The sequence below is a fragment of the Mesoplodon densirostris genome, chromosome 2 (assembly GCF_025265405.1).
Source record: "Mesoplodon densirostris isolate mMesDen1 chromosome 2, mMesDen1 primary haplotype, whole genome shotgun sequence".
NCBI classification, from domain to species: domain Eukaryota; kingdom Metazoa; phylum Chordata; class Mammalia; order Artiodactyla; family Ziphiidae; genus Mesoplodon; species Mesoplodon densirostris.
The window spans coordinates 160,774,640-160,793,523 of NC_082662.1; the positions used below are offsets into that span (position 1 = coordinate 160,774,640).

Consider the following 18,884-nt stretch of genomic DNA (forward strand, 5'->3'; position numbering starts at 1 on the left):
GTAGTTGCAGTGCATGGGCTCAGTAGTTGCAGCGCATGGGCTCTTCGGGCACGTGGGCTCAGTGGCGCACTGGCTTAGTGGCTCTGCGGCATGTGGGATCTTCCTGGACCAGGGATCGAACCCGTGTCCCCTGCATTGGCAGGCAGATTCTTAACCACTGTGCCACCAGGGAAGTCCCTATGTCTCTCTTTTAATCTGCCTGTTTCTTTGGTCATTTTACAGAACTAAATATGATTTCTGATCATCATTTTGTATTATATATATCTGTTCTCTCTTCCATTAGCACCATTAAATAAAAGATAATTGAATTTATTTCCTTTTCTTTCAAAGGAGAACCAGTGTTCTCTGGACATGAAAAGCAAATTGAATACAAGTAAGCAAGCAGAAAATGGACAACCAGAACCACAAAATAAGGTTCCAGCTGAGGACCTTACATTGACATTCAGGTAAAGAAAGGGACATTTTCATAGTCTTATACAGTCATGACAGAAGTACCCTCATACATATAATTTGATTTTTAAAATATTATTTTGTATACACTGAGAAAAGAATATTTTTGCATAAGTTTAGGAGTTAAAACTTATTTTAGATCAGACCCAAGGTTGAATTATCTGTTAATACCTAAGAAATAAAATTTTCTGCTTCCATCTCCTTTTTCCCCTTGTTTTTTAATTTATTTAAAACCAGTGTTGGGCTTCCCTGGTGGCACAGTGGTTGAGAGTCTGCCTGCCGATGCAGGGGACATGGGCTCGTGCCCCGGTCCGGGAAGATCCCACATACCGCGGAGCAGCTGGGCCCATGAGCCATGGCCGCTGAGCCTGTGCATCCGGAGCCTGTGCTCCGCAACGGGAGAGGCCACAACAGTGAGAGGCCCGCGTACCGCAAAAAAAACAAAAAAACAAAAAAAAAACAGTGTTAACATTTTGATGTATACCCTTCTGGTCTTTTTTTTTTTTTTTTGAGGTACGCGGGCCTCTCCCGTTGTGGAGCACAGGCTCCAGACGTGCAGGCTCAGCGGCCATGGCTCATGGGCCCAGCCGCTCTGCGGCATGTGGGATCTTCCCGGACCAGGGCACGAACCCGTGTCCCCTGCATCGACAGGCGGACTCTCAACCACTGCGCCACCAAGGAAGCCCTCTTCTGGTTTTTTGAAGTGTGTAGGCATTTAGCCTCTTCCACCCACCTACCTGCCCCCCCCTCGCCCATCCTCCTTGTTTTTAATTTGGTCTATCCCATGTCATCCATTATTCTTCTACAGGTAGGGAAGGATACATATCAGCTATTATGAACAACCCTGCAATAAACAATATTAAAGTTAATTCTTTGTTTGCATATCTTGCATCTTAGAGTATTTTGCACCTTAGGGTATTTTGAGGCTTTTGATGCATAGTCCCGAGTTGCCCTCCTGATGACATACAACAATATCTAATGCCCTGTTGCTTTCAGGCTTAGGTTTTTGGCTGTTTAAATCCATGCATTATCCTGGGTTCAAAGCAATTTCTTGTACTAGTAAACCTGCTAAAAGCAGGGGTCAGCACTTTTTCTTAAAGGCCAGATAGTGAATATTTAAAATTATGAGTTTTACTATTTCTGTCAAAACTCTCAATTCTGCCATTGTAATGTGAAAGCAGCCATAGACAATATGCAAGCAAATGGACAGGCTGTGTTCCAATAAAAATTTGTTTACAAAAACAGGCAGCTAAGAAAAACAAAATTTAAAGAAAAGAAAAAAAGGCGGCTAGCTAGCCTTAGTTTGCCAACCCCTATGCTAAAATAAAGCATGGATATAGAGCTGTAAATTAAAGTTTGAATGCCATTCATGCATGCCATTCCATACTGCTAAAAAGAAAGGCCCTGTTGATTTTATTCTACTAAATAATCATTTTTATCTCTCTCCTTTTTTAAAATCCAAACTCCTTTTTTTTAAAAAAAAAAAAAAAAAAAAAACCATTAACAGTGATGTGCCGAATGGATCAGCCTTGACAGAAGAGAACATCAGCCTCCTATCAAACAAGACCAACTCTCTGAACCTGTCAGAGGACCCTGAGGGAGGAGGGGACAATAATGACTCCCAGAGATCAGGAGTTACATCCAGTTCTGCTCCCTGAAACATGAGGAGTCCTACTTTTATCTTCTGTTCCTAACCAATTTGTGGGGCGTAGGGGTAGGAGAACAGATAGCTTCTAAACCTTTTCTCTGAGAGTGGTCAGAGAAATCCAGGAAAAGCACCAGAGGCAATGTGCACAAACACCACTAGTAAAAACAAACCCTGCACATAGTTCACAATAATGCATTTTTTAATTTAAAAAAAAAAAGAAAAAGAAAAAGAAAATTAGCAGTATCTGCAAGCAATTCAGATTAAATTTGTTTTTGTTCTGTGAATGAACTTTATTTTAATAACTTTGGACGCCTTGGATCCAGGGCTTTAAAAAAAAAAGAAGATATTATATATACACTCTGTTTGATTAATTGTATGATCTTAATGAAGTAGGTTTTTCTTGTATTTTGGTATTATTACATACCCAGTGTATAATTCCTTACCCCCAATCCTTTCTAACTCTCACAACCCAACCCCATAAATTACAGCAGACAAAAAGCACTGGCCTTTCTGAGAATTCTGTGGTGCTTGAGAAATAGACAGTAATAGACTAGTTATTAGAAAATGTGCAGCACACCAACTTTCCAAGAGCTGTTATTTAGAAGCCATAATCTGCTTTCTCTTTCTGGGTCACTAGCTTCATGTGTAGGTAGGTTTTTCATATGGCATTAAAACTTTTTGTAGTTATTGTTCAGGAGGGCTTTATTTCTTGTTTTTGTGTTTATTTCAGCTTTTCAGAGAGATAATTACCAATTAATTTTTGAAGCCCTCATTTCTGATATTATGGACGGACCCCTTTCATTCTCTTAATGTAATCAGAAACCTGAGCCAATTTTAGATTGCTTGAGGAGATTCAAATGGAGATTACTTTCAGGATAAACTAATTTAGTAGCACTGAAAATACATGCTTGGTTTATTACCTATATTGAGGTGATGGTTGGAAATTTAGAGCTGTGCTTTTTCAAATTGAACCTCTGCTGAAATCGTAGAATGTTCAAAAACCAGGATAATCAACCATGTTGTAAAACTGCAACACTTGATTTGAACTTAAAATGAACAGAGCCACATTAGTTCAATGGATGTGTATGTTTTACTCTCAAAAACCAAAAATATAAAATTCCCGTATACCGGAGCCCTTGGCTGTCAGAGATTGGCAAATACAAACTGCCTGAATCTTAAGGATAGTTCATGAATTAATCAGTTGCTGCTTTTCAGAATCACTAGCGCAAGTAGATAGTACCTAGAAGTCAATTTTTGTAGTCTTGGCTTTACAATATTGAAAAGATTCTTCATGAAAATGTTGAAAAGAATAAGGAAGAATTTTTATTACTTAGTTCTGCTGCACATATTCTGATGCCACATGTCTGTACTGAACTAAGACCATATAAAACATGTTTAGTGGGGGTTATTTGATACAGCACCCACCCTATCCCTATGTTTGCCTGAATTTCTAAAAATTTCCCTTTCTGGATTATACTACTAAAACAGAAAGCACTGGTTATGTAATAAGTTACTGCATTGCTTTGGTTGGGTAAAAGCAAGAGTTTGTATTTTTCTTGTTTCTTATTTTCTTAACCCTTAACTCCTGCTGAGGTCATAACAACCTCAGTCTAAGCTCTGTGTCCATCATATTGTTAAATGAAACAAATGGGGGGTGAGGGTGGGGGGAGGGTAATACAGTCCTGCCATTGCCTACCAGTAGGAGAGTCCAAACAGAACACTCTTTTGAGTAGCAATTATTTAATTTGCCCAGTCAAGGCACCGTGTTTATATACTATTTCACATTGAATTTGATTATGCCCTACAGACCTGGCTGGTCAAGGATTTGATATACACATATTGGCTTGGGATTCGAGCTTTCTTTTTTATTTAAATAAAAATTTATATATATATTATATATATACATATATACATAGCTATATCTGTATATATATTGGGTATGTTTTATGGATTTTTTCGCATGAGCGCAGCTGTTGCGATAAAATGACTGATTGGGAGGTAGAAGCACTGAATGAAGATGAGGCATTTTATCAGTTGATATCCATATTTTCCTTTTTTTTTTTTAAATACACTTGCTTTTTTGCCTTTTTTATTTGTTTTATTTTGCTTAAAACCCTCTTACATTTACTCTTTAAGTACTTACTGTTTTTTTGGGAGAAGGAGAGAAACTTTTATGTCTGACAGTCCCGAGATTTTTCATTTCTCTCTATAGCTGTAAAAGACAACATTCTTGGCCTCTAACCTTCTGTAGGCAGATTTGGGCAGATGTTATTTCTCCTTTGTACATGTTTAATTCCTAAATTTTAGGAGCAGTTGGTTCAATTTGGAACTCAAAATGATTCTGGTACTGAAGAGGAATTTATGGGTATTGATTTTGTTGAAATTCGGAGTAAAAGTAAAATTCCATTTTGGGTATCTGTTGAAACCCCTAATAACTCAACTTCTGTTGTTCTTGTTTATTTTCTTCAAATATACTCATTCTTCCTTTCACCATTTTGATTTTGTAAGCTAGGCAGAAACAGGGATTAATATACACAGTATTCCTATTATGAATAAAACCAGAGAAGCCACTGTTTTGAACTGACTTAAAATACTCTCTCTCTTTTTAAGGTATTTTCATGGAGTGAAGATGGGGGGAATCTCTCAAATTGTAGCCTTAACCTAGCTGTACCTCTCTAAGGCCTAACACTCTAGAGGAAATCTGAGTGGGTAGAACAGCAAGAGAAAGGTATACTGTCCCATTGTGCCTGTAATTTACCTATTTTAAATTGGTTACTCTGCCTTACCTCATAGAAATTCTTACAACTTTTGCAGTGCTCACAAGCAGTTTTAGGAATTCAATAAAACCTCCAATTTTTTTTTCTCTTTTCCTTTTCTCTGTTGTATACCTTGTGATATGATGAGCCTATAAGGGTCAATGGCCTGTTCAGGCAAAACTGCTTGACTTTCTAACTGCTTTTTTGTTAAAATCTATGAAAAATAATTGACTTTTCTAGCTTTTTAAATTTATCCCTTTAGAGACAGGTAGAAGATGAAACCAGTCAGATAGGAAATACAGTTTTTATACTTTCTACTTATTCAAATGTTAATTTCTTCTGAAGATGACTGTTTGCTTTTCACTGAATTAAAAGGCAAGACTCAGACATCTCTGATGAAAATGAACAGTTCTGAGAGGGTTAAGGTAGGAGTAATAAGCATTGTGTTCAGTCTGGATAACAACACCAGAATTTTATTACAGCTAGGAATATAAAAGTACTTGGACTTTTTCTTTCTTCAGTGAGTCTCTGGAAGAGGGTAGAAGAACCGAGAATAAGCTATCTAGACTCAATTTTCTGACTTATATGTAGTTCTTTTGCCTTACTTATAGATATTGTCATAAGTTCAGTAGGTGCCATGACTTGGGTAATTTACAGAGGCTGACGTGACCAAAGATCCATTCCTTGTTACTTTTCTAATAAAAAGAAAAGTTAGTTATAACATAGGTTTCTAGTAATATTCAAATAATAAGACACTATTTCTAATGCCAGCTACAAAATACTCAACTACTCAGAATGTATAAAAATTTATTTCATACAGCATTAATGTGGTTGATTCCCTTCTCCCATTTTATTTCCCTTCCCTTCTCCTAGTCTTTCCCATGTATTTATTTATTTATATATATATATTTTTTGCCTAAAAGACATAAAATTGGTATGATTCTCATTTGCTGCCTTGAATATGTAACTCCATCAGACTTCCCATTGGTCTTCAGGGTTGGAGCTCAAAGTTTTTGTTTTTCTTTTTTTCCTCTGTCCCTTCTGTATCTTGCAAATTCCCCTTGATTTACCCACTGCCCTCCCCAATCTGCAACAGTGACAGTTTGCTGCCTCAAAACAGAGCATTCAAATGAATTCGCTTAGCCAATAACTTCTGTGAAGTTGCCTTTTCTAATGGTGTTATTACTCAGTGATGCACAAATGTGGTATTTGCCCTACTGGTAGGCAAACAAAGGTCTGGTTAGGAACGGTAACCTGCTGTTTTCTTTAAAGGAGAGCCAAAGACTTGTGCTTTACTCTGTTTTGGTTTGGGAGGAAATAGTAGCCATTTCGATTGTGAAACCTCTTAGTAGTTGTGAGTTGATTATACTGTGTAGGGAGATGTATCTAAAGTTAACTGTTAAAGTTAGCTGGCCTTATAAAATGTAAAAGTAATGAAAATTCTTCAGTTTTTCTAAACCATGAATGTCATCTTTTACAATATTGTGTGTAAGCAGTTCCTCCTCCCTTTTGCTGAGATTATCCTGTCATGATAGCATGTTGTAATTTTGTTATTTTACTTGTGCCTAAAGGACAATCTACTATCACTATGGTCAAGTAACTATAGTCAGTACATGCTAGATTATATTCAGATTCAGAGAAAAATAGATTCTTTTCACTAAAGAGTACTCGGTTGTTATTGCTTATGTACAAATGGTTATAGATGGAGATCTAACCATCTTTTTCTACTTTTTTTTTTTTTTTGCTCATTTTAAAGAATTGAGTAAAGGTTTCATGTATAAAATCTATCTGTAAAAAGCACTTGTAATGTCTTATATATCATTAAAAGGAAAGGCTCAGTTACTTTTTAGGGGAAATTAATAACCTGTCTGGAAATCAACTGCAGTGTTTACTTAGATTTTTACCCTAAAAGAGTCCAATTATGTTTATTTTTTATTGACGATACATGGTTATAGTGTTTGCAAGGTGATCTCTTCCCTGAAAAGTCTGCCTATCCTTTTAGATAAAAATTAGACAGAGCTACTAAACTAAGCAGATTTTACGTTCAATGTTAGGGATTGAACAGGCAAGCAGTCTACTACTGTCATCATTTTACCTGACTGCCCATTTTGCTGGCCCACATTCATACCTTTCTACCTTGGACAACTGTGATTTTTATATTTATTTGTTGCTTCAGCTCAGCCTTATGAAACTTTCCTGCTGAAATTACTTATTGGGAATTGTAGGTGGATTGCAGTTAATATTTTTTAAAATTCTTATTTCAACTTTCCTGAGCCACTTAGAAAAAGAAAGTTGTTTTTGTTGAAAGATACTGTTAATTGTAGTAAATGCCAGCTTACCATTTGGTTCTTAAGATTTTATTTCTTTGACTGCTAAAGGTGTTTTCACTTGCATTAGATTGTAACGCTAGCTATAATGTTAATGAAGAATAGGAAACTGCCACCACCAAGAAGAAGTAACACCTTTTAATAATAAATATGTTCCCAGTGGGTAGATTCTCAATACTGCACTGAACAAAGTGGGTAAAGAGCCCTTTGAAATCCTGTTGTGATAAAGGGACTAACCTCACCACTGGAATCCTTGTTTTCAGAGCTTCTGAATTTTCAGCCAAACACTGAACTTCCCCTAAACTTTATTCCTGAGCAGAACATCCCTAGAGTAATAACCATTATTTTCAAAAGAAAATAAGGCACAGTAACCCAAGAGAGAGAACTTAAGCCTCACAACAATATTGTGTCCAAAAATATGTATTTAGAAAAATAAAATCCTGTGGAGTTTGTTATCCTAATATATGTTGTATACTAGATAAGGTGACTTATTTTCTTGTATTGAGGTCTCATTATTTCTAGTTGGGTTTTTTTGTGTGTTGTTTTGTTTTTAATTTAAACTCTAAGTAGACAGAGCTCACAGGTCTTTGGCATCCATTCTAGGTTGTGCACTCAGAGTCATCTTATAACTGGAAACTGTCAGGTGGGTCCCTACCCCAACTCCAGATGGTGTATGAAAGGGTCAAGAAAAGAATGGAAACAACTATTGGGTGGATTAATTGGTAGCCTTTTTTTTTTTTACCTGATTTTTTTAAATCACCATTTATTAGTGTAATCTCTCTCCACTGATAGGCTGCCATTCTCACAATAATATCTGAACCACCCTGTAAAATACTCCTCTGATTTCAAGGCATTTTAAGCTTTTGCTTATCATGTTTACATCCTCTGTTCAACTAAGACACTGTTCTGAGAGCTACTTTTTCCAGGTGTATTGTTGCCTAAATTTCCTTTATTCCCCCTTTCATCCTTTCTCTTCTTCCCACCTTCTGGGAATGAAAGGAACTTGGGGGAAAGAAGTTTTTCTTTTTTTAAAAAAATTTTATTCATTGATCCATAGGCTTCATTATCTTACTTGACGATGAATCTGTGAGTTTTTAGAACAACAGAAATGGAAAAAGTGAATCAAGATAATGAACAAATCCTTTCACCCACTTAAAACATTTTCCAGTTGTGAGATTCTTCTCCTTGTGTGTGGTCTCTTCCCCTTGTTACCCTTCTTACCCTTTTTCCCTGACTGTGGTCAATTTGGCTCATACCAGTCTCCCCGAGACATTCTGCAGTCATTATCACCTTTTTGGGTGGATTTTATTTTGTTTTATTTTGTTTCTGTTTTTTTAAGTAACTTTTTAACATTGATGCATATTTGCTTGGGATAGAGCTTGTGTAATTTACCAATCGTATTGATTGTATGTGATTGTGCCCTGCGGAGGTATATTTAACAAGTCAAAAATAATCTAGGATAATAAAGGAGCCCATGAGATTTGAGTCAGGTTATAAATGACTTCATGAAATCATTTACAGTTTGAATAGTGAGAATTTATATCTCCTGTTCTTAAATTAGTGCTAGACAAAATACCATTTTTTTGAAGTTCTTGCATTCCTATTTTTCTCCCTTGCCTTTAGCTCCCTGTTCTTTCTTGCCTGCCTCCTGTTCAGAAATAAAAATATTGAGCGTTAAAGAGACAGCTCATGTTTAAATTGCTGAAGTTTGTGAAATTTTACTTTTTCCAAGTGTTTCCAACTTTTCTTTAAAAAGTGAAGACATAATGAGTTGGAATTTCACAAGCTGTGAAATTAGCACTTGGCAAACTGTGAAATCTTATTTGAAGACTTTATCTCCTGGAAGTTCTTTTGGAATAGGAAAAAAGAAACCTGTTTTTGAAATAGACCATTTCCCTCTCTTTTTTAAAATCTGTTTATATTTTGAATTTTTAAACAGACTTCAGAAAAGTGAAGTGGAAGAAAAATAGTAGTAGGAAGATGTTTAGGACAGCAAAATGCTGGGTCTGAATAAGTACATACTCTCCTTGTTGCAGAGTTTTGAGAGGATGAGGGCCATCTTTTTAATTTGTGTTATCTGTGTGCATGTTGTCTACATCAAAGATGCCACATTTTGTTAAAATGCTGTTCCTTTCTTTATTATCTTGGAAACTGACTCAGCCTCATGTTGCTCCAAATTAGTGTTTAAGGCTCCCACAAGTTGCAGATAAAAGGACTATCTTAACAAGTAGAAGGAGGTGATTCGCCTTTTGGTTTGTAAATATATGAAAGTGTCTACAAGGTCTTTATCTGCTTTCTGTCAGCATTTATATTAAATGATAAATTGATGAGGAGAAACGCGTAGTCTTTTTTTGTAAATGAGCCTGTGCCCTCTTATTCTAACCTTGGGATTGTTTTCTTACACCTTTTTTATGGAGTTATGTTTGTTTGTTCGTTTTTTAGGTGAAAAATAGAGAAGTAGGTAATGTATACAAACACACATACTTGTAGTGTCAATTTTATATATATCACAGGAATTAGTCCAACACCACAGTTCAGAATACTTCATTTGTTATACAGTGATTGCACATTAGGAGTAAAAGTAATGGTTCTGAAATCCTAGGGTCAGTGTTCAGTGAGACTCCATGGTTAACATCCAAAGTTCTGGGTTTTATTCCTTAAAATCAGAACCTTTTTATGCTTAAGCAATATGGCCTTGCTCTGAATACCTTCCTGATGCAAATATTTTTTGTCTTTCCGTTCTTACTCACTTTTCCTAATTGTCCTGAAATCCCCACCAATTAGTCACTCCTGACATTTAGAGGATTTTCTCTTAGAGACCACTGTAAAATATACCCTATTCAAGAACTCAATGTTATGAAGAAGAAAAAAGGGGAGGAGAGGGGAATACTCTAGATTAAAAGGAACTTTGGAGATATAAAAATCACATGCAACGTGTGGACTTTGGATCCTAATTCCAACAAACCAAACATTCAAAGACTTTTATATAATATAGTTAGGGGAATTTGACTTAAGTATTGAGTATTAGATAAAACCAAGGAATGACACTTTTGTTCAGTGTGATAATAGCAACATTGTTATATAATAAAATGTCCATATTTTTAAAAGACAATAACTGACAATGGCTAGAGTTTCCTTTAAAATAACTGAATATTTTTAAAAGAAAAATAATATACGTTACCAGTGAACAAACATCACTCCTTGTACCATCAGTTAGCAATTAGTTGTCCGTTAGTACCATATCTGACCTCAGGAGAAGGGGCCACAGTAAGAAAAAGTTCAGAGGGTATGAAGGATGGTAACTATTGCAACCATTCTTGAATGTCATAAAATCTAGAATGGGAATTCCAAAACCAGACTTGCTGGCTTTACCACTTACCTAGGCCTACCCTGCTTACAAGCAACAGGGTACTTTGTGATCCCTTACACTGAGACTCATTGATTAATATGAGTTTGAGGGCTTCCCTGGTGATGCAGTGGTTAAGAATCCAACTGCCAATGCAGGGGACACAGGTTCGAGCCCTGGTCTGGGAAGATACCACATGCCACAGAGCAACTAAGCCCGTGTGCCACAACTACTGAGCCTGTGCTGTAGAGCCTGCAAGCCACAACTACTGAAGCCCCCGCGCCACAACTACTGAAGCTCGTGTGCCTAGAGCCTGTGCTCCAAAACAAAAGAAGCCGCTGCAATGAGAAGCCCGCACACCGCAACGAAGAGTAGCACCTGCTCACCACAACTAGAGAAAGCCCGTGTGCAGCAACAAAGACCCAATGCGGCCAAAAATAAATTTATTTTTTTAAAAACATGAGTTTGATTTTTTTGTGTATATTAGCATCTCAATCCCAGTAATCAGCTAATCTGCAATGATCAATTTGTAAATCCCTCTGCTTTCCAACATGGTGGCTCATTTAGTTAATGGCTGCCACCCTTATTTGGAACACCTAGCACATCAAAAGTAAACTTTCAACTACTCACTGAACACTTAGTACAGTATTTACTAAAGTAATTTGCTGAGTACTCCCTATATGGCACAACACTGTAGGGGATAAAGAGGAAATACTCTCTACCCTTAAGGAGCTCAGACTCCACTTACGAACTTGACATGTATACAGTTTAAGGATACATAACATAAGTCATCTACAGAGCACTGGACAGAATTACCAAAGGATTATGCAACCACAGCTATCCTCAGAAGAGCGGACTTTCCTGGTGGCACAGTGGTTGGGAATCCACCTGCCGGCGCGGGGGACACAGGTTCGGGCCCTGGTCCAGGGGGGTCCCGCATGCCGCGGAGCAGCTGGGCCCGTGGGTCACGGCTGCTGGGCCTGCGCTCTGGAGCCCGTGGGCCAGAGCTGCTGAGGTCTGCACGCCTAGACCTCATGCACCGCAGCGAAGAGTGGCCCCTGCTTGCCGCAACTGGGGAGAGTCCATACACAGCAAAGAAGAACCAACGCAGCCAAAAATAAATGGGATAAATTTCTTTAAAAAAAGAAGAGCCAAGGAGCTGTGAGGCTATACACAAGGAAGATTTAACCTTGCTTGGCTAGCCAGCAAAGGCTTTCTTGAGGAAGTGGCATTGAAGGTAAGAAACAGCTTGGTGGGGAGTGCACACGGGCGGGGCAGGAGACTCCTAGTCAGAGAAAAAAAGATGGGTGAACTCTGAAAGAAGAAAGACTTATGGAAACGAAGAAGGTCATTGAAGTTAGAGTAGAGAGAGTGAGAGATAGTGGCTTTGGATGCAGAGCCAGATCACAAAGTTGCGTTTTATTCATAAAAGGAGTCCAAGGAAGGGTTGTAAGCAGGGGAATTAAAGGGATCAGATTTGTGCCTCTTTATTCACGTTCATTGAGAAGCTTCTGTGTCGGTGCTTCTCAAACCTAACATGAATGCAGTCACCTGGGGCTCTTGTTAAAGTGCAGTTACTGTTTCAGCGGGTCTGGAGTGGGGCCAGAGATTATCTAACAGGCTCCCAAGTGATACCAGTGCTGTTTGTCCGAAGACCACACTTTCGAATAGTAGGGTTCTTTCTACGTGATAGGCAATTTTAGAAGCAGAAGGATCCAGTTTCTGCCTATCAGACTTAAACTTTTAGTGAAATGAGTGAGATGTAAGGCGTAATTGGAGACCACTTAAAGGCAAGTGTGTAAGGCTGGGAGAAACAAGGTAATTCAGGAAAGTTTTTGCATTTGAGGTGTTGATCCTGAAAGGTATAAAGAAGGGTTTATACAATGAACAAAGTGGGAAGTGGAGACTGCAAGCCTGGGAGCACATATATAATCATGAAAGAATACGGCCTGGAATAGAACTTCAAGGAGTTGGGGATAACTAGAAAAGTTAAGTTGAGGCCAGGTCTTGAAAAGCTTTATGTACCCTTCTGAGTTGTGATTTTATCCCTTAGCAATTAAAAACCAGTAAAGATTTTAAGCCTGAGAGTAATGTGATGATTGTAATTTGAAGTGGAATAGGGCCTAAAGCAGAGAGCTCATTATAAATCTGTTGCAGTAGACTTACAAGAAATGATGAGGGCTTGCACCAGGACAATGGGAATGAAGAGGAGGAGAGGAATTTCTGAGAACAGCACGAGCATAACTGGCATTTCTAAACACCCAAATGGGCGCCATCAAACAGATGCCACAAAAATCAGGTGCTTCCCATAATTCCCTTGACCAAGCGCAAGACCTGATCCCATATTATCAAGTTAAAGGGAAAAAATTACCTTTGCAGTGTTAAAGCCCTTAAAAAATACAGTTTTATGGAAAACCTACAGTAACCTTAGTTTATCATCACCTTTCTATCCTCCCAAGTCCGAAAGTGTTCAGGTTATTATGAACTAAAACATACTCTCTAATTTTCCTCAGTCCCTATGCTTACCATTGTCATCATCTAACTGGGCATTTTGTTATCCTGACAGCAAGCCAGGCAACCTGATGAAATCCTGGCCTTAGGGCATGACGCAGGCTGCCTCTCCAGAGTGGGCTGGCCCGTTTCTCTCTGAGCATCTCGAGGGTTTTGTCTCCAGCAGCATTCCCTGGTTAGCTGAACCTCTGTAGCCATACCAAGATGTGTTTCCTGAAACTTGTTTCTGTTCAAAGTTAGAACAGCCTGTGCCCAAGCAGTATCTGTTGGTTTACAGCACTGGCCATTTGGGAAGGGCCTGAAACCAGCTATGTCCTGATGGTATAAAAGCTGCCAAGCTACATTCATTTCTAGCCCCTCATTTCCTCCTCAACCCTCAAATGGATTTGGTCAAATTTGCTAGAGCAGCCCTTGGCAGAGGTAGGTAAGAGACACCAGTCACACAATTGACCTGTACTTATCAAAACACACACCCTTGGCCTTAGCTTTACTGTGAGTTTCTTCCCATTGCTTCTTGGTCTGTCCAACCCAACCCCTATCTCTCCAGGGAACTTTCTCCCACTACCTCTACCTCTGCCTCTGCTGTCTTCCCAGTTTCTCTTTTACCACCTACAACTTCCTGAACTAACATAGAAGCAATGAGCTTTGACCCCATGCAACTCTCTCTTGCTCAACCTCCCAAGAATACCCTTGTCTGGTGTTTCTGTTCATACAGGTGTCAATTCCCCTGGATAAGTAAGCATTTTTACTTTACTTGATAATCTTAACTTTCCATATGGGAGGAATTTACAGTTATTTTCCTGTTAATAAGCCAGCAAAACTACTCTGAACCTGGGTTTCTTCAAACACAAATATTTATTGAGTACCTGGTACATTCAAGACCCAGTGGCATGTGCACTGGACATGTTCAATAAATATTTGTTGTTTTGATTTGGTTTCCATTTGGTTTCCCTGAAACCAAAACTGAACTTTCTAACAGTTGTGAGAATTTGGACAAATTCCAATGAGATGCTTTGAGAATCTCACCTGAAAGCTGCCAAATGATAATGCAGGATTTACTTCGATAAAATTTATTTCACCTTAATTAAAATGTCATAACCACCAAGTAAACTAGAAACCTAAGAGAGCTGAAGACAACTCTGTTTTTTGTGCTAGATGTTTTGCTGAATTTCTGTGGAAGAGTTAAGCTTTGAGTTACTCAGTAACCACAGCAGGGGCTCAGCTCTACTGTTTGTTCTCTGCCAAGGTCTTACTCTTGGACCCAAAGAAAAGAACAGAACAGCCCAGGAAATGAGGCAGTGGTGAGGATCAGCTCAATTACCTGCTCACAGGAGTTACTAGTGAGACCAGAGGCAAGGCTAGGGAAAGAGGAATTTTTTATTTTGTTACTGATCTTGAAGGAAGTATTAAATAGAAAAGAGAGGGTGATTGAATGCTACATTCTTTCCTCTCCATGGCTCCTCAAATCTACCCCTAACACAGCAAAGCACAGAGGCCTCTGAGATCCTTCCAACCTTGTTTTTGCTCAGAATAGAGAGAAGTAGTGCTAATTTTTACCTGATAAAAGTTCTTAAGTCTGCCTCCAGTTCCAGAAATGGTTAGAAGTTTCCATGAAGAATTTGATTTTAAAATATACAATTATTAAAACACTTTACAGAATACCAGTGACAGTGGAGGGGAGGGGAGAGATAGAGACCCAGATTCGTTTGCCCAGTGTACAAGCTGATTTTTCCTTTCCTCATCAAATCAGTCTAAGATGAACCAAGAGGAAAGGGATTTGGGGTCATCAAAATCTAGACAATGAAAGCCAAGGGGAGCTGTGTGCAAGAGAACCAAAGACTGGGCTGGTATTAAAGACTCCAAAAGACCAACTGAAGGTCTCATTTGGAATGTGCGTCAGAGACAAATGCTTTCTAATTAAATATGGGCAACCAAAGGAAAAGGTGGCAGTCCCTGAGTTTGCTTCTGGACCCTGAATTTTGAAGGACACCTGGGCAAACTTGATAGAGACTACCCAGAGCAGACGAACCAGATGGTGACATATCATAAACACTACCCCAAGAAAAACAATTGGACACTGTAAGTTTTAACCTGGGAAGGCATGGACATTTTCTTGATAGCTATCCAGACAAGGCTTTGAATCTCACCTTTGCCAGCTTTGTGATTTGGGGCAAGTTCCTAACCCTTGTAAATAGCAGTTGTTTCGTCTGTAGACTGGGCATATTATTATCTTCCTGGTAGAGCTGACAAGAGAATTATATAAGTTAATGCCTGTAAAGCACTTAGCATAGATCCTGGAATGTAGTAAATGGAACCTAGCATTATCATATTCAAAGATTTAAAGATTTTGGAATTCCCTGGCGGTGACAGTGGTTAAGACTCTGCACTTTCACTGCAGGGGGCACGGGTTCGATCCCTAGTCAGGGATCGCATGCTGCGAGGTGCGACCATAAAAAACAAAAACAAGAAAACAAAGATTTAAAGATTTTGACCTAAGCTAATGTGAAGTAATGGTTAAATTCTAGGCAATGAAATATTATACTGTCATTAGAAATAATTTTGCCGGTCAGGGCACACCTAAACACCTCTGTTCCATCAGTTCCACCTGAACTGGGCTTCTCTCAGTCTCCTTTCCTCCTTTGTCACCAGCCAGGGGCTCAGGCTGTTTCTAGTCCCTCTTTGGTGCTGCTACCACCTTTGTGTCATGCCCTGGTACTCCTCTCTCCCCAAGCCTCTGTGGGACACAACCCTGATGCCCTGTTGCTCACAAAGTCCAGACCTTCTTGACTAGGTGATATATTGACATGTTCAAAAATAGAAAAATAAGAAGGTTCATATTGACAAATCTCACTTCCACCCCTGTCTGTCTGCACCTGTCCCATCATCCCCACTTTGTGATACAAAAGTTAGCATACTATAAGCACTGCTTTGCAGCTTGCTTTTTTCTACTTAGTTAGCCTAGAGATCCTTCCATATCAGTACAAAGAGAACAGCCTCATTCTTTTTGACAGTGGCATAGTTTTCCATTGTGGGGATGTACCTTGGTTTAACTAGTCTTCTATAGATGGAAGTTATTTCTAATCTTTTGCCATTGCAAACCAAGTTACAATTGGTAACCTAATTTATACCCATGCAGATATATCTGTAGGATACACTTTCTGAAGTGGGATTTCCAGCTCAAAGGGTAAACTCATTTGTAATGCTGGTATTGCCAGATTTCCTTCAAAGGGTTATAGCATTCTGCACTCCCACCAGCAATGAGTGAAAGGGCATTTTCCTCACACCCTAGCAAGAGAGTGTGTTGTCTAACTTAGTTGATGTCTTTGAATTCTCATGGTTTCAGTGATAATCCTTTTTAGGGAATCAGGTGGGAACTAGGAAAAGAACAGTGCTTAAAAAGTCTGCAAAGAACCACCGAGGAATGCTAAAATTAGCAGGTGAAAGTCTGATGAAAAATGATGTATCTTATATTCTCAAAGTATCTTCTTACAGGATATTTGTTTAATAAAAAGGGAAATATTGTAATTTTACAGCAGAGAAAGAAACTCAGCAGTCCTGATCTTAACCAAGTGATCAAAATTAACATCACCAGTAATGGGGCAAATTGATATCATGTGCCTCCTGATACGATGCACTAAGAAGGATACAATATTATTTCTTTAGTATTCCTACAAAAAAAGTATAACTTGAATCTAATCCTGAGGAAACCTCAGATATACTCAAATTGAGAGACATTCTTCAAAAATAACTGGACTGGGGACTTCCCTGGTGGTGCAGTGGTTAAGAATCCACCTGCCAATACGGGGGACACAGGTTCGAGCCCTGGTCCAGGAAGATCCCACATGCTGTGGAGCAACTAAGCCCGCGCACCACAACTACTGAGCCTGTGCTCTAGAGCCCAGAACCACAACTACCGAGTCCATGTGCCACAACTACTGAAGCCCACGTGCCTAGAGCCAGTGCTCTGTAACAAAGAGAAGCCACCGCAATGAGAAGCCCGCACACCACATTGAAGAGTAGCCAGCGCTCACCGCAACTATAGAAAGCCTGCACGTAGCAACGAAGACCCAGCGGAGCCATAAATAAATAAATAAATAAATTTATTTTAAGAATAAAAATAAAAATAACTGGCCCGTACTCTTAAAATATTCCACAGTCATGAAAGACAAAAGAGAGCAACTATTCCAAACTAGAGGAGACCAAAGAGACATGACAATTAAATGCAATGTGACCCTGGACCAGGAAATGGGGGGTTGGGGGGAGTGGAGTTTTGGGGGCTATGAAATGTTTCCCAATGTGTGATCCAGGGATCCAAGGAGGTCTGCAAAACCTTTCAGTGTATTCATGAAGTCAAAACTATTTTATATAAACTATTTAAATAATTATATTTAGATGTAATTTAGCAAGACTATAAAGAGATCCTGAGACCAAAAATTTTGAGGACAACTGCTATAAAGAACATTAGTGGAACACTCGGCAAATTTAGAATAAGATTTATGGATTAGAAAAGGGTACTATATTACTGTCAATTTCCTATCTTTGATCTTATACTGTGGTCATATAAGGGAATATCCTTGTTTTTAGGAACCTCAGTCTTCATAAGGGTAAAAGGGCATTATATCTGCAAATTATTCTCAAACAGTACAGAAAAATAATAGGGAGAGGGAGTCAGAGAGAGAGAAACAGAGAGAGGGAGAGGGAGAGAGAAAGAAGAATACCAAAAGCAAAGCAAAAAGCAAATGTGGTAAAATGTTAACAATGTGAACATTTGGGGAATCTGGGTGAAGGGTATATAAGAATATTTTGTACTATTTTTGCAACTTTTCTATTACTTTAAAGTTATTTTAAAATAAAAAGACTTTGTGTCTTGCAAATTAAGAAATTTTTACATTATCACCTCCTGATCTTTCCCTCTCCTGACCCCAGTTCCATGGACACCCACCTGTCTGCCCTTCCCCTTCCCCTATACACACTTTAGTCAGATGGCCCGTAGCATTGATTGGGATGTTTATCTTCATGTCTGGGGTCTGCTGTGAAGCACGGTGCTCCTTGAGGACAAAGTCATCTTTATAACCCCGGGCCCAGCACCAACCATGCCTGGTATGTATTGGCATTTATTAAACATTTGTTAATTAAATGATCATTTGACTCAATGAATGGATGAAGAAATTAAACACAACCCCTGATGTATGGTTCTTCACTACCTGGCCAGGTGGTATCTGCACCCTTATCTCTTTTCCCACAGATGTTCACCAGACCCCCTTCACCCCTTGGGCAGGGTCCCCTCATCTGCCTTCCTCCAAGGACCTTCTTTACAAGGCACAAGTCTCACAACTCCTACAAGCTGGAACAATAGGTCTGAACAGCATATTCCCACCTCAGGATCTTTGTATCTCCTGTTTCTTCTGTGTGAAAAGCTCTTCCCAAAGATATTTGGCTCCCTCCCTCATTTTACTCTGGTCCTTTAGTGTCAGTTTATTAGGGAGGCCTTTCCCACCTCCTTTCTACAACAGTAGACTCCTTACCTCCTCCCATCACTTTCTATCCCCTTGCCCTGTTGTATTTTCCTCTGTAACCCTTATTAACACCTGACTGACATGTTATAGATTTATTTTTTATATACTGATTCATTATGTGATCACTGCATGTCTTCCTGTCTGGAACTCCCAACCCCTAGAACAGTGCCTGCTGACTCAGGTAGTGCTCCTGTGTTTGCTGAACACAAGTGGTTGAATAGGAGACTTTCCACTTGTCTTTAATCTGGAGTGACAAGGAGCCTCTGACCATTCTGGGGCTTTTTAGGCCAGTTCCTTGTAACTTCATACTGTACACAGGGGCCCTCGAGA

General features: G+C 39.0%; 1 protein-coding gene across 5 annotated transcripts in view; it reads left to right on the plus strand.

The window, feature by feature from the left end:
• The window catches only part of RC3H1 (ring finger and CCCH-type domains 1), a 93,496-nt gene extending 83,275 nt beyond the window's left edge, over positions 1-10,221 (plus strand). For all 5 annotated transcript variants that reach the window (XM_060091232.1, XM_060091231.1, XM_060091236.1 and 2 more), the window contains 2 exons: positions 331-446; positions 1,958-10,221. In XM_060091232.1, coding sequence (XP_059947215.1) covers positions 331-446; positions 1,958-2,108 — 267 coding nt within the window. In that variant the 3' untranslated portion in view covers positions 2,109-10,221. The remainder of the gene's footprint in view (positions 1-330; positions 447-1,957) is intronic.
• The last annotated feature ends 8,663 nt before the right edge of the window (positions 10,222-18,884 follow it).